We start from the raw sequence: 14359 nt of genomic DNA, 5'->3' as shown, positions 1-14359 counted from the left end.
CACAGCTTTTATTTCCTGCAGCTAGCTCTCACCAGCTTCAGACACCCTGAACGCAACTGTCAGTTCCATTTACCGGCTGTCACTCATTTTCATTTTCCATGTTTAATGTTAAACACCATAAAACAGTATTAATGAGTATTAGCATTTTAATATCCTCCCTGTTTTATTAATCTGTGATGAAGCATGAAATCTACCATTGCTTTCAGCACCCACCTGTGAAATCTGCTGTTACTCTCTATGGACTAGTTGCAGGGGGTCTCCCTTGCTATCATTATTAGCACAATCAGCTACATCTACAGGTGCAGATAGTGTTTGTGACTCCCCACTACAAACAAGCAGATTATTAGCCCTTTTATACCCACTTTTGCCTTTTATTTTTTTTTTAACAGGCTAATGTTAGGTCTTGTACAACTATGCAAGCATATAGTGGGTTGGGTTCTGATCTTAGCTGCATGGCCTTCAACAGAAATTCTTCAGATCACATCAAAAGGAGAACATGAGGCTGTGTTTCAGACTGGTGCTCATAATTAATGTTAGAAATGTATACATAAATACAACTAAACAAATCCTAAGGCACTTACAGTTTTGGCCAAAAAGAAGTTGCATGTTTATGCAGAAAAATAAAGATGTAAGAAAAAGGGAGGGAGGAAGAAAAAAAAAAAGAGGGTGTGTTGGAAGAAAGAGAAAAGTTAATTCTGAACCCTGTAGGTACATAGTTCATGGTTCTCATCGCTTAAAGGATAAAGCCAAATAACATTTAAAAATTCCATGTAAGCTGGGAGCTCTCTTGTTGAATCTCAACGTTATTTTCTCCTGATCCTTTGATGGAGATTAAAAATTTCCATGTGAATACAAAGAAAGAAACAACAGTTACTCTGAGATTTTTTCCCCCCCAGCATTTAATGCTCCAAACTAGAGCAGCCAGCCACCATTCCCATCTCCTCCCCCCTCCTTAAAGAAAAAAAAAAAAAAGTCAACTCACTTTGAAGAAAAGACAAAACAGGGTCAGGGCAAGGGGGATTAGGGAAATGATATTTATATCATGGACCAAATTAAAATGTCAATGCAAGAGGCAGGCAAACAGCCCTTGCCACATATATACACCAGGCGTGTTTCCTCGAGGAAACAGGAAAGAGATTTGAAAAGAGTTAATGCAGTCCTGAGTTAATACCACCTGCCTCAGACTCAACGCCACTTAAAAGACAGTGTTTGGGTCTATTTCCCACAACGCGGTTTTAACAAGCACAATGGAAAAAGCAATTACAGGCCTTTTCCCCTTCTTCTCACTGATGCACTGCTAAAAATGCTGGAATTTCTGAGACATGCTAAGAATGTGGAGAAAGCAGAGGAGGACTACGTACAAAAGGAAAAAATATCAAATGATAAATTTATAGAGTGCGCCACATCCCTGCAGAAGGCTAATTCTGCCCTTACATCTTGCAATAATCTTTTTCCCTTTGTTTGGTGTACCCAAGACCAATTATAATAAAGCAAAACTCCAAAGTAACCAGGCAAGCCAATAAACTACCAGGCAATTACTTGTGCCTAATTCAATAACCTGCAACACCAATCATAGCATCAAACAGATGTTACTTCTTGCTATGTTCTATTTCTCTTGTTCTACTCTCAAAATATCTACCACAAAAGAGTAAACATTTTTCTCATTCCCCCAATTTCATATTAATTACTTACTTGTCAGTGTCTCTTATTATTTTTGGAGTTAAAAGCCTATGGAGAAGGCAAGGAAACTTTGAGAAATGTTCTACTAAAAGGTAATTCCACATGACCGCATTTGCGCTTCATTTGTCTTTCCACACTATTTTCTCAACAAAATCATCAAGTCTGACAGTAACATACTCCCAACGTTCACAAGAGCATGCGTGACAATATTTCAAAAGCCATTGCAGAGCAAGCTGGTATAACTGCCCAGCTTTGCTTTGCAGGTTCCAGTTCATGAATGACTTCCCACAACTGCAGAATCACCACTGAAATCCCTGCATTCTGGATGATGGAAGGAAAGCAGAACCCACGCAAGTGACAGTCATAGACACCATAATGCATAGAGGATCCAGGCCAAAGTACGGAAGGGATGGTATGGATGCAAACCACATAAAAAGCTGTTCTCAAGTTCCACCAAGTCTGGATGCACTTAAAGGAGCAGGGATCTAACTTCCACTTCTGCCAAAAAACCCTTTGGGGAAACAAGGCAGCTTTCTGAAAAACTGACCACAGAAATTAAAACTCCTCAATTACATACTCAAATCCTTTGAAAGCGTGCACGCACTCCGCTCAGGTCATCTAAGTAACCTTAACTCTGCCCACTTGCCAAAGAGCCAGGAAGCTCCCGACTAATACCGCTTTTGCATGGGAATGCCAGCAAGTTTAGACATTTTTAGAACTTCTCTTGGACCAAAAGCCTCTGAGGCTGTCGGAGGCCACCCAGGGTGTTTGGCAGGTTGTACACACTGCTGAGGAATGGATCTCATTCATTCCCAGACAGCATCCCATTCTTCTAAAACAAGCGCACCTGCACCAAACACGATTCCTTGCCAGAACTCATCTTTCCCCATTTTCTCCCACCTCCGCCTTTGCAGCCATCTGCGTCTGAGTTACCAACTTTTTTCTAAATGCCTTTGAAATTAGGTTCCTTCTCTGAAAAGTGCACTGAACAGAGACATTCTGATAACATGCCTAAACAAACACATGCATATGATGCATGTGATAAAGTTGATGTGTATCCATAAAACTGATGAACTATGTAAACAAGGTGCATAAGTATATACTTAGATAGATAGATTTAAATACTTCAGACTTGTCTGTATAAAACATGTGAGTGTCAAAAAATGTAGACATGGCTGTAGCTTTGCATGGGTAAGCTTTCACCCCACTCCACTAAGGCTGCATTTAAGGCACCATAGACATCCACATCACTTTCCTCTGTTTCTCCATGCAGATACTGTGTTTGGTGGTCTGCAATCAAATGGACCCATTCTTGGTTTGACTTAACAACAAGACCATACCTTCAGCAGTCTGGGAGATAAACTAGAAGCTCTGGTGCGTAATTCAGTCCTGATTCCACCTGTACAAGTCCCATTTCTACACCCTTCTACCCAGTAATCATTCTACCTTAATTAATTCCTATCCTCACTATTGATTACTAATCCTTGCTTCAGCTCCCCCTGTGGGACATCTCTTCTGCTCTCTTTACTGTGGCATATGCAACATGATCTTCTGTCCTCTGAAAAGACTAAACTTTTTTTTTTTTTGGTCAATGAATCCCATCTCCTCCTCTTCACGAGCCTACTTTTATTCATAATGTTCTTTCCAGGTAGTACTCACCTGGAAAAGTTCGGTGTAAAATGCTGTGTATGCTACAGTTCATATCTGCATCTTTGATTTAGGGAAATGTCACTCCTCCTCCCCATTCAGGTCTCTGACTTCTTCAAAACAGGTAACTTAACTAGACAGCACTCAGCATTTCCCAGAGACTGAACCTGTGGCTGTTTAAAATATTACACTCCCTTTTTTTATTTTTTCACTTTATTTAAAGTGAAGAAATGTGTAGCTGTTGCCCTTCGATTCAGTCCCCTTAGACTGTGTTCCAAGATCAGCCCTTACCTCATACTCTAGCTACTTATCACATTCAAAATGGAACTTAGAATATGGTTATTGATTGATTGATGATTCACTGACTTCAGGAAGATATCTCTTAGCTACTCCATTCAGGCACGTGTGCCCTATCATCATTAGTAGCATTTATTCTCCCTTCTCTATGCAGTAAGTTAAAAGTCTCCTATCATGATAATTCAATGCAGTAACAAAGCCAGCAACAATGTGGTAGACATCTTTATTGTTCATGTTTCATTTGACTAAGGCAGAATGAAATTTGACATTGAACTAACACCTAGAATACAAAAACTATGAGAAGTGCAATAGTAGAGAAACAATCACTATTTTCTCTTTTCCAAAAATTCAACTCGTGAGTAAGAGGGGACTCAGTCAGTGACTGAGGTGGTATAGAAGAGAAGAGATTTAGAAGCAAACCAGAGAGGGGAAGAAAGGAAAACATTATCTTGAAAATCCTTGAAAATTGTACAATCAGATCATCTGAATAGAAAATACAGGAGAATTGTGTTTTCCACTGCAAGAGAAATTTACCATGATATCACATATAAGGATGTACCTTAAGAATGTACCCCCACAGGGAGATGTCCAGCAAGGTAAGACAATACTTTCACCCCAAGTATTATCCTACATGCAAATAGTGCTGTGTGGAAGAAAATGTACTGCACTGATGAAAGAATGCTTAGGGTTATACTGTTCAAGTGGCAACGATTTAAGGGAAAAAAAAAAAAGAAAAAAGCACATATAGATGGATAAAAGAATCATCATTCCTCCTTGGTTCAAAATCCACATCCCGTATGAAGACAAAAGTAAATTTGACTGAAGGCTACCCAAGGAAACTCCAAGCATGAAAGAGCGGAAAAAATAGTTAACAATTTTTAATGTTTATTATCAGATCAGAGCAAGCCCAGCTGAGGCCACCAAGAGGGCCAGGAGAACATGACGCAGAAAGAGAAGCTGGGGGAGCTGGGTTTGTTCAGTCTGCAGAAGAGAAGGCTGCAGGGGGATCTGATTACAATTTTCCACTACCAAAAGTGAAGCGATATAGAAGACAGACAGACTTTTCCAAGAGGTGCACAGTAAAAGGACAAGAGACAACGGATGCAAGCTGCAACAAGGGAAATTCCAGTTGGGACATAAAGAAAACAACTTTTCAGTGAGCGGTACAGTCCTGGGACAAGGCCCAGACTCCATCCTTGGAGATTTTCTAAACTCAACTGCAAAAAACCCCCTGAGCAACACAAACGTTAGACTTATTTGAGCAGAACATTGGACTAGAGACTGCTAGACGTCCCTCCCCAACCGAAATTTTTCTATGATTCTATAATTGAATGACCTTTTTCACGTCTTCCCTACATTAACTTTTCACAGGGAATGCAAAGGGTCATTATCTGATGCTGTAAATCACAGTTAGAGGACAAAACTAAACAAATTTTAACATTTACTTTAGAAAAATTTGCATTAGGAGCAGCATGCACGCACAGAATACTGTGCTGTGACCAAGCATGCTTCGAGTATCTTAGGCACATGGCCACTAATGGCATCTCATGGTCTCACAGAAAGATTTGCAGTTATTCATGTAGTTAATCAGCTCCGATTCAGCACATCCAAAGATAATGTCTGCTCCCAGGTAGTCTGCTAACAGGAAAAGGAATTGTATTTATTACAGAAATGATTTGCTGAAAATCATAATTCATTTAAATCTAGTTTGGATCATTAGGGTTTTCTCCCCTTAGGTTTCAGGAGTGAGCTTGATTGGTACCATGGAAAGATAACAACAGTAATGATACTCTGGAGGAGGATGACATGAACAAATTTCAAGTCTTGGCATTTCTAGTAGGGAGCAGAAAAAGTTCCAACAGCTGGATATGTTTGACAAAGAAAGGAAATGGGAAAGACAAATTGCCATTTCACATTCTAATAGATTAAATGCACTAAGGAGGAGCTTGGTTTTGGTTGGGTTTTTTTTTGTTTGTTTTTATTTTTTTGTTTTGTTTTGTTTCTTTCCTTTTTCTTTTCCTTGTTTGGAAAGCTACAATCTATTTGCCCTGTCTTCACACAGTATACTTCCTGTAGGAGCCATTTGTTTATTTACCCATTTTAATCACAAGGAAAGCATTCATTATAAAATTTCTCTTTACAGCAAACGAGAAACCTTCCAGCCACACGGCTGACACATGTTAACTTGCAGGTATTCACAGAGCAGGTTCTGTTTTAAGCCATCTTTCAGGCAGCCACACAAAGACCACCAAAGCTGGGTGTTCAGCTCTGCCAGACCTCCCCCAGCCAGCAGCCCTTGCCAGGAAACACAGGTGACAGCCTGAATGATAAAAAGGCATTTAGAGGGGAAAAAGAAAAAATGCACTGGTTTAGTCTGGGCAGCACCTTAATATAAACCTGCAGGGGCCTTTGTGTACAGCATAGCACACAGCCATCCAAGCAGGAGCTTCAGAGCCAGTCACTCACATCTCCAGATTTCAAAGATTTCACACTACCCCTGCCATTTATCGGGGAGGAGAAGGGTGGCTCCGCTGCAGCTCTCCCCACAGCCACAGATCTCAGAACACAGCACTGAGATAGCAAACCTTCCTCTTCTCTCCTAGTGCTGGCCTAGTGGAGGCTTTCTGGACACAGCAGAGGGGAGTCAAGAAGAGCAGCTTGCTCTGGGATTGCAGCTGAAGCAGTTTGGAAAGGCAGAGCGCTATGACCTCACACAATTTGCTCTTATTTATTTCAGCAGTTCAAAAAAAAAAAAAAGCCCCAGTGTTTAACTTTGCAAACAAATCATACTGACTTTGGCTATAAAGCTTACTGCAAATTTGCTCAGTTCAGAGACGAGTTTCTCCACTGGCGAATTCCGGCAGGCAGCTCTCCAGCACTGCAAGAACTGCAGAAGAGCTGATTTGTTTCCTTAGCTCCAGCTCAGCCTCTCATGGGCTACACCCCGAGAGGAGGGCTCCCCAGTGAAAGTGGATTTCCCTGGTGGCAAGCAAGACACTAGCACTCAGCATTCCCAGGACAAGGCTCTGCAAATGCTTACTCAGACCTTTTGAGGCAACCACAGTGCTGCTGTTTATCGTTCTTGCCTTTCCAGTACCACACATCATTCCTTCTGGCCACAAACAGAGCTGACTGCTTCCCAGGTGACTGTACAAGGGAAACAGTGGCTTTTTCTACATCCAACAATTAAGTAGTACTAGATTCAGGACAAAATGGTGATTTGCAAAACACATTACTAAACACAATAAAAATTTTACCTTGCTTTTAGGAGGAAGGGCAGGGGAAAGGGGGAAGGACACCACAAAAGTATGTGAAGTGTTCTAATGTATAAGAGGAAGACATGTGCTATCAACTTTGCTTTAGATATATGGATGCAGTGTTTTGAAACGAAGTCCAAAGTTCTCCTTACGTTAGAAAATGATTGCCACTCTGGTGCATAACAGAGAAGCTATAACATCTGAGCAAACACACAGTGGCATCTGCCATCATAAAAACTGAGATAACTAGCTTTCTGAGGTGGTGCAATCGGGGTACCTATAGATAAATTGCCCAGCATTTCCTATTGTAAGTTTCTGTCTTCATCTGTTTGTAAACTTTGCCAAAGTTTAGCTGTTTTGGCTGAAATTACTCATGCCAGGTGCCTGTCTCAAGCTGATTTTTTTTTTTGGATACCTTCATCAAAAATGTCTCAGCTATTTCCAAGAACAAAATTATGGAAAAAAAACACTTTGTTTTGTCCATGTTAAAAATATTTCAACTGTTCCGCTGAAAAGCTCTTTGCACTTCCATGCTTGCAATTTGGCACAAGGTTGTCTCTTCGTCAGGGCATTACATTTGTAAACATAAAAAGTGTCCATACCACATCAAGCCGAGTCTGAAAACACCACTGTTTGCACATGCTTGGAAGAGACCTGCTTTGCAGCTAAATTTTTTGAGTCCTTCTATGTTGGGCATGCTCCATTCTCTCTCTCTTTCTGCAAGGTAACTGAATTGCTCATTCACTACTCCACAGAGTAACAGAGTATGCTCCAAGCCAAGGTTACAAAGGCTGAGCGGGATATTCTTTGAAGTTTAGAGCATCCCATCTCCTTCTGGTGGCTGACCTGAAAGTCAATAAATCTATGTTGATAACAGCTACTCCATTAGCAAGAGTCACAGTAGCCTCACTGATTAATTGTAAAAGTGTCACATATAAATACAGATACACACACACTTAAAAGAATATCACAGTAACAGTTTAGGCACTCAAATTAAGAAAAGCTAGAACTAGGCTGCTTATACAACCTTAATTAAGACCCTGTGTGTACACATTATGACACAATCCTTAAAAGCACACTCACCTACTTTTCCTCTCTCCCCAATCTCAATCTCTTCTTCACCCAATGTAAAGATGGACTATGCTCGGGGGATGAATCAAGATTCTGTAATGAGGCAGAAGAATACCTGCCTCATTTGTTAAAGCATGTGTTAAATGTAGAAGGCAGAGGGCTGCGAGAGGAGAAAAGAACTGCTAATATTGAAGGCAAATGAATGATGCCCGAAGAACTAATTTTTAATTTTTTTTTTAAATCACTTCTGCCATAGAAGTTTACAGATACTGCAGAATGCAGAACATAAATCTAATTTCTGCAGGTTGCCACTGATTACGCACTTTTGATTTGATTGTGTCACCCTGTGACAACTATCATCAATGGAAAAGATTCTTTCAACATTAAGAGCTCTCTGTACAACATTAAGGACTGAAAACTGGCATACTGAAGACAAAGATGCTTCAAACTTCAGCTCTTGCGTGCCTTAGTTTCCCCCTTTCAGAATGGGGAAAGACAGCTACTTCACTAGTGCTGGAAAGATATGTTAATGAAGTGTGTGCAGAGCATTATAGTATCAGTGATGAGCACCAAGAATGCAAAAGAAAAGTACCTTATCTTCAGAACAGGGTTTAAAGAGCAAGCAGCAAGTAAGGCTGGTGGCCTTCACCAGAACTAAAGAACAGAAGTTACATACAATATTGAACAGTATCTCCTTCAGTAAGCAGCTCAGGCAACAAATGAAGCAACAGTCACAGAGGGGAAAAAAACCAAAACACAAACGTACAGACTAACGTAACTGGAGATTGTACCATAGTACGTGGCACATACAGAAGGTAAAGGTTGCACAGGAAGCCTCAGCTGTGGCACTTCCTAACTGCCAAGTGCTTAACTTTGCACAGTTAGTATTTTTAAATGTAGCATTTCACATGCCCAACCTGTAACTAAGGTTTGATTAGCATATTCATGATAAGCTTTGCTCTGATGAAATGGGACAAAAGTGCTTTTGGGGAGGTAACTTAACAAGTAGGACCACACACTGCCTTGTTTGAGGCAGCCTTGATCTGGCTTTGGATTTTCTGGTCTACCTCAATGAGAGGTGAAAATGGCAGCTTCCACACGTCTACAGGTTTCAGCTGTGAGCAGGGTGAAATCCTTACACATATAACAAATGTTGTCATCTATACTTGCACAGCTGACTGTGGGCACAATGCCATTAATGCATATATATATATTATAAATGCATATTACATGTGCTTTTAAGCATATACACAGGATACATACAGACACACATCTTCAACACTTAAATTTTCACAGCAAGTTTAAATTTTCCACATTAAAACTTTACAGGGGAAGGAGTTGCTTCATATCTATCTCCCCCTTTGCCCTTCCCCAAATCAGATATCTTATTTCACCAGACTACAGCTTTAGAAATATTCTGGAAAAACAGAACACAAACTACCATGCAATTTCACTTTGATCACATTTCTTCCACTAGCAGCTTTGCTGGGATTGTTAGCAAGCCAAGTGTCAGCACATAGTAAAGAAATATCCGTGTATGTCTGTGCAACATGCCAGGCTCACAAAGTACAGGCCTAGATCCTGCCCTCCGCTACAGATGAAGTTTGCAGGGGAAAGGGAATAAGGACTCTCTTCTTCAATCTGCCCTGAATGCAGCAGCGAGGCAGGATTCCAACCTAGCACTCAGGAGAGTGCCAAAAAAGGGACTGGCTACTGTGCTGGCTGCCACCCCAGGGCCCCAGGGGTGGGTGGGCCCCCCCGGGGGGGGGGGGGACCCTTGCCCCCAGCCAGCTACAGCCTCTGCTTCTGTCTAGCCTGCTGGCTCAGCTCATGTAATGCTTCTTTTAAGAAAAGCAATATTGTGCAGTTCATCATGCAGTGCAGGTGTTCACCTTCAACTATCCCTGCCCTGTGTTGGCAGAGCAGCTCCTGCAACACACACGGTCTGCGCTCGCCTGTCTTCCTCACGCCACAAAGTGCAACACCTATAAGGTCCTCAGGTTAGCTTTATTCTGAAATACAAAATGTTTAGGAAAGAAAAGCTCTCGCCTCAGTATAGGGAGACTTGGTGCATCTGCCAAACCAAGATCAACTTCAGCAACTGTAACTTCATTGACGCAGAAAGGAACCTGGGAAAGAACCAAAGATCTCTGCAGAAAAAACACCCCAAAACCAGGGACAGTTATAATCAGCAGAAAATTCAGGCCAAACAAGCTGCTGCTTGTTCACATTGAGGTCACTGTCCCTGTTCAGACAGGATAAATCTGGTTGGTAACAGGGTACGGTCCGTGACTTCTTGTGAATCTAGTGGGAACAGACCCAGAAGTTGCCAGCGCCGGGTATCCACTGCGGAAGCAGGGATGAAGATGTCCATCCCAGGGCAGAGTTCTGAGGGCTCCTGTGGGCACCCCTGTGCAGAGGCTGCCAGTGCACTGGAGCCGATTAAGGAGCACTTAGATAATCAACCTGCCCTGGTGATGCAGGAGTGTGGGGAGAAGAGAAGGAATAAATTCCAGCTGCAGGGAATAACAAACTGCTAGGGGCAAGAATTTCGTCAGCTGTTCCCCAAGCCACTGTGGAACCATAAGCATTTGACCTTGGTAGATTCAGATAGGGTAGAACTGTCTTTCCCTTGAAGACTCAATTTCAGTAGGATCCAGTGCTGAACTAGTGGATGAGAGATAGATGGAGATGGGGATTTTAACTGCCAAAATACATTTTTTTCCTTCTAGAAGAAGAAAGAGAAAGCAGTTTCATTCCCTGAAAAATAAATTCCCCAGGTTTAAACAACATTAGGGGCATGATATTTTTTATTTTTGTCTGGGCATATATATTTGAGGGAGGTTCTAATAAACAGACCATTTCCTCTGACTTTTATTCAAAGGCACTAGTGATCTCTGCTTTTTAAACCTCAAGAACTTGTTTGGTTTGCTATAGTGCAATAAAACTTCAGGCAGGAGAATCTACTATTCAGTCCTTTTAAAATAGTTCGTAAAAATACATTAAAGGACTACGAACTGAGTTACAGACTACCAAACATTATTTTGACCTCTCCTAACATCCCCCATAGTAGAATCTCACTGCTGCCAAACACACACTGATTATTCTCCAAACAATCCCATCCAGAAGAGGAAACAAGTGCATAGAAAAATTAAGGGACCTGCCTAGTACCACAAAGCAAGACAGTGGCCGAGCTGATGATAAAGCCTTGGTAGCACAACTTCATTCTGGAGCTGAACTCAGCCTTTTTCCAGAGGTGTCATACGACAAAGTTGTCCCAAATCCCAAAGCAAGATTCATATACTTAGACAAAACAAAGGTTTAGCCATTTCACATTCTCTTTTCTGTGTTTTCATAGTAGTTGCTAGTGACTTTGGCATTTACATTGCATGTATTAATCTGATCAAAGTGGAGGAATGCAATTTACCCTTACAGGTGCAGCTATATACAAACTACATTCACTTGGGGAGAGCTTTTTCTTGCCTCATCTTTACAGCTAAGCTGGGACTACACTGGGCTTTTATCCCATTTGAAGCAACAGACCCCACATACATAACCACATTAGTTTTCATGTAATTCTTTGACCTGGAAGTAATGATAATTTTTCTCTGCAAAAGGCTGAGCTATAGCCAGTTGTAGGATCTGAATTTTTTACTGCTGGGTAACATCTTTTCTGCTTTTGTATGTCAAAATAAAATTTGAAAAAAATGTAAATGCTTCACTGAGTTGCAAACAATGAAAAAAGGTGTTCTGCCTGCCATCAAATCCCGCTGTTAAAATATTAACACAATGTAAATATTGTAATATTGAGGAAGTACACTGTGTCAGTACTTCCTGGCACCGCACAAGAGCTTCACTGTTCGCTTCAGTCCCTGCTGTTAATTTTAAGCATGCACAACTTAAACAAGGCATCTGAGCTTCTCCAGTCCTGGTGCAGAATTACAGAGAGGCAAAATCTTACCATAGGTTCTCTCTAGACTAAAAAACAAAGTATTAAAAAGAATCCTTAAACCCAAACAATTATGTAGATGCCAGTACTTCTGAGGCAAAACTATTCCACAGGGTCTTTCAAAAGTCCTGGGATATTGCTGCCAAACATGGAAAGATCTTTGGGTATGCACTGTCCTCCCCTTCTTCAGAGAAGAAAAACAAGCTGCAAATGTCCACCAATGCCAGAAGCCTGAAAGCCCAAGTTATTCCTCATGGCAAAAGTCCCATTCCCCAGATTTGCCAGTTAAGCACATCACTTGCAATTGACTGACTCTCTCAACTGGCTGACTAAGCAGCCTGTGTATAATAAAGAGAATGAAGCAGCTACCTGCCATTACTAAGCCAGATGTTGCTATCAGGTCTTAAGCAATGCTGTCTAGCTGTTGTAATTATGTGTTTGTCGTGGAATTGTCACAGAAAAACACCACAGATTCAAAAAATAGTGAAGACAGAGAATGACCTCTCCATATAAAACAAAAAACCCTGACTGGTCATACTTGCAAAAAGTCAGTAGACTTGTTCTAGGGGGACCTGGGGGGAACTGGAAGAGTTCAGAGCAGGATTTCGCTCTGCTGGCTTTGGTTAATACAAGGTAAAATCGTGCCATTGACAAAGCCAAAGATCTCACCAGTTTCAATGGAAATAGCATAAAGCCTTGAAATCTGAAATTACTACTATTTACATTTAGAGGCCTCATTGTGGCATGCACTGTGGTATGTCTGACAAAGACCGTCCTTGTCGCACAGACCTAACGATCTAAATTCAAAACAGCGTGAAATACCAGGGAAAAAGAATCAAATGTGTGAAATGTCTAATATTCTAGAAATGTTTAATCCCAGTAAAACTAGATGGCTAGGATTTCAAGAAAAGAGTCCTACATGTTGTATTACAACAAAAAACCCCCCAGTGCTTCATGTTACCACAGCAAATACAAGAAGTCCAAACTGTCACTGACTTTCTAAAATACACTGAATAAATGGCTTATTTCAGATTTAAAGCATCTGCTGCTCCTGAAGCTTTCTCACCTTTCAGACATGTTCCCATACACAAATGGGAACCAAGATGACTCGTACAATGCCCCCATGTACCAGTCAACGTATTGGATAAGCTTTATTCTTATGCATGGTAGGAAATTGCCCTGGGGTTAACACAGATTTTGCGCTTAATTTTAACTCACTCACCAACCTTATTCTGGAAGAGCTCCTTCAATCAAGTATCCAACTGCATCACCAGATTTGTATACGGTCAAGACTAATACAAATCTCCCCTCTTCCCTGATGTTTTTTCACATCAGTTAGTCTGCTAAGAAAAAGCACTATGAACACAACACTTAGCTCCTTTATCTTTCGTCTTACTGAAAAGGGGAGAAAAACTCTTGAGAGCTCAGTGAGCATTCAATATATGTAATGGGCATGAGAGCGCTACAAAAAGTCTAGGAACAGGACATCATTCCAAAACTGAACTACTTACTGTGAGAGGGGTTGTTCATTTGTTTGTTTTTTTTTAAAAATAAACAGTGTTTTTTGTGTTTAATGAAATATTATAGCTAAGATCCTACTCCACTTCCATAAATGGATGTTTTTCTTACTCTCAGTGGGTGGTCTCAGAGTTTTGACAGAGGAACATCACAAGCTAAAAACATAGGATGCTACAGAGATAGCCCACCTGCAGTGGTGGTGGATGTGAAGGGGCAGAGAAAAGGTGATTGCAAAGGCCAAAACAGACTGTGGTGGGGGAAATCAGAGGTCAGAAATGTATTCACAGCCCTAACAATGGGGGAGTCCTAGTGAAATGAGCAGCCAAAAGGAAAAGAAGGGATGCGAAAAAGAAGAAAGAATTTTAGCTTTCACTTATGCTGTTATTAGACTATTTTTTTTAAAAAAGGTCTGAATAAAACTCAAACATAATGCTTGGCATTCCTTTTAGTGTAGTTAAAGCATTTTGAAAACTGGTTTCTTTTACATTTCTATTTTATGCTTGTCAATTTAATGAAATAAGTCTTCCTTTAACAGCTCTGATACGAACCATATGTCAATGCAAACACCTGCTATTACCTTGTGTATTGCTTGATTTCTTACCTGTTTTCTACAAGGAAATCTACCACGTATTTCTTCAGACAGTAGAGATGGGCATCCATCAGCCCTGTTCTGATGTGCATTCTGGGGTGCCTGGAAAAGAAAAAAAAAGGAAAATCACGGAGCTTTGCATGGCCATTTACAAGAGTTTGACTTTGCAATTAAGTCAGCGGATAGTGAAAAGTGTGCAAAGGTAGATCTGTTGCTTTTCATCTACTGCTGAGTTAACAGAGGAGAACAGTGCAGGCTGCCATTATTGGACTGTGTCTATAAACTTACACCTGCTGGCCCTGGGCTGATTTGCTGCGAAAGAAAACACCTCCTCCAAGGAGTCATTACTCC

General features: G+C 40.9%; 1 protein-coding gene across 1 annotated transcript in view; it reads right to left on the bottom strand.

The window, feature by feature from the left end:
• The window catches only part of EIF2B3 (eukaryotic translation initiation factor 2B, subunit 3 gamma, 58kDa), a gene marked incomplete at its 5' end in the record, with an annotated part of 52381 nt that extends 38271 nt beyond the window's left edge, over positions 1-14110 (bottom strand). The window contains one exon of the mRNA XM_009698690.1: positions 14021-14110. Coding sequence (XP_009696992.1) covers positions 14021-14110 — 90 coding nt within the window. The remainder of the gene's footprint in view (positions 1-14020) is intronic.
• Positions 14111-14359: the final 249 nt, after the last annotated feature.

Source organism: Cariama cristata, unplaced genomic scaffold, assembly GCF_000690535.1.
Source record: "Cariama cristata isolate BGI_N322 unplaced genomic scaffold, ASM69053v1 scaffold16414, whole genome shotgun sequence".
NCBI lineage: Eukaryota > Metazoa > Chordata > Aves > Cariamiformes > Cariamidae > Cariama > Cariama cristata.
The sequence above is the reverse complement of the archived record's forward strand: the minus strand, read 5'-3'. Positions and strand labels throughout refer to the sequence as shown.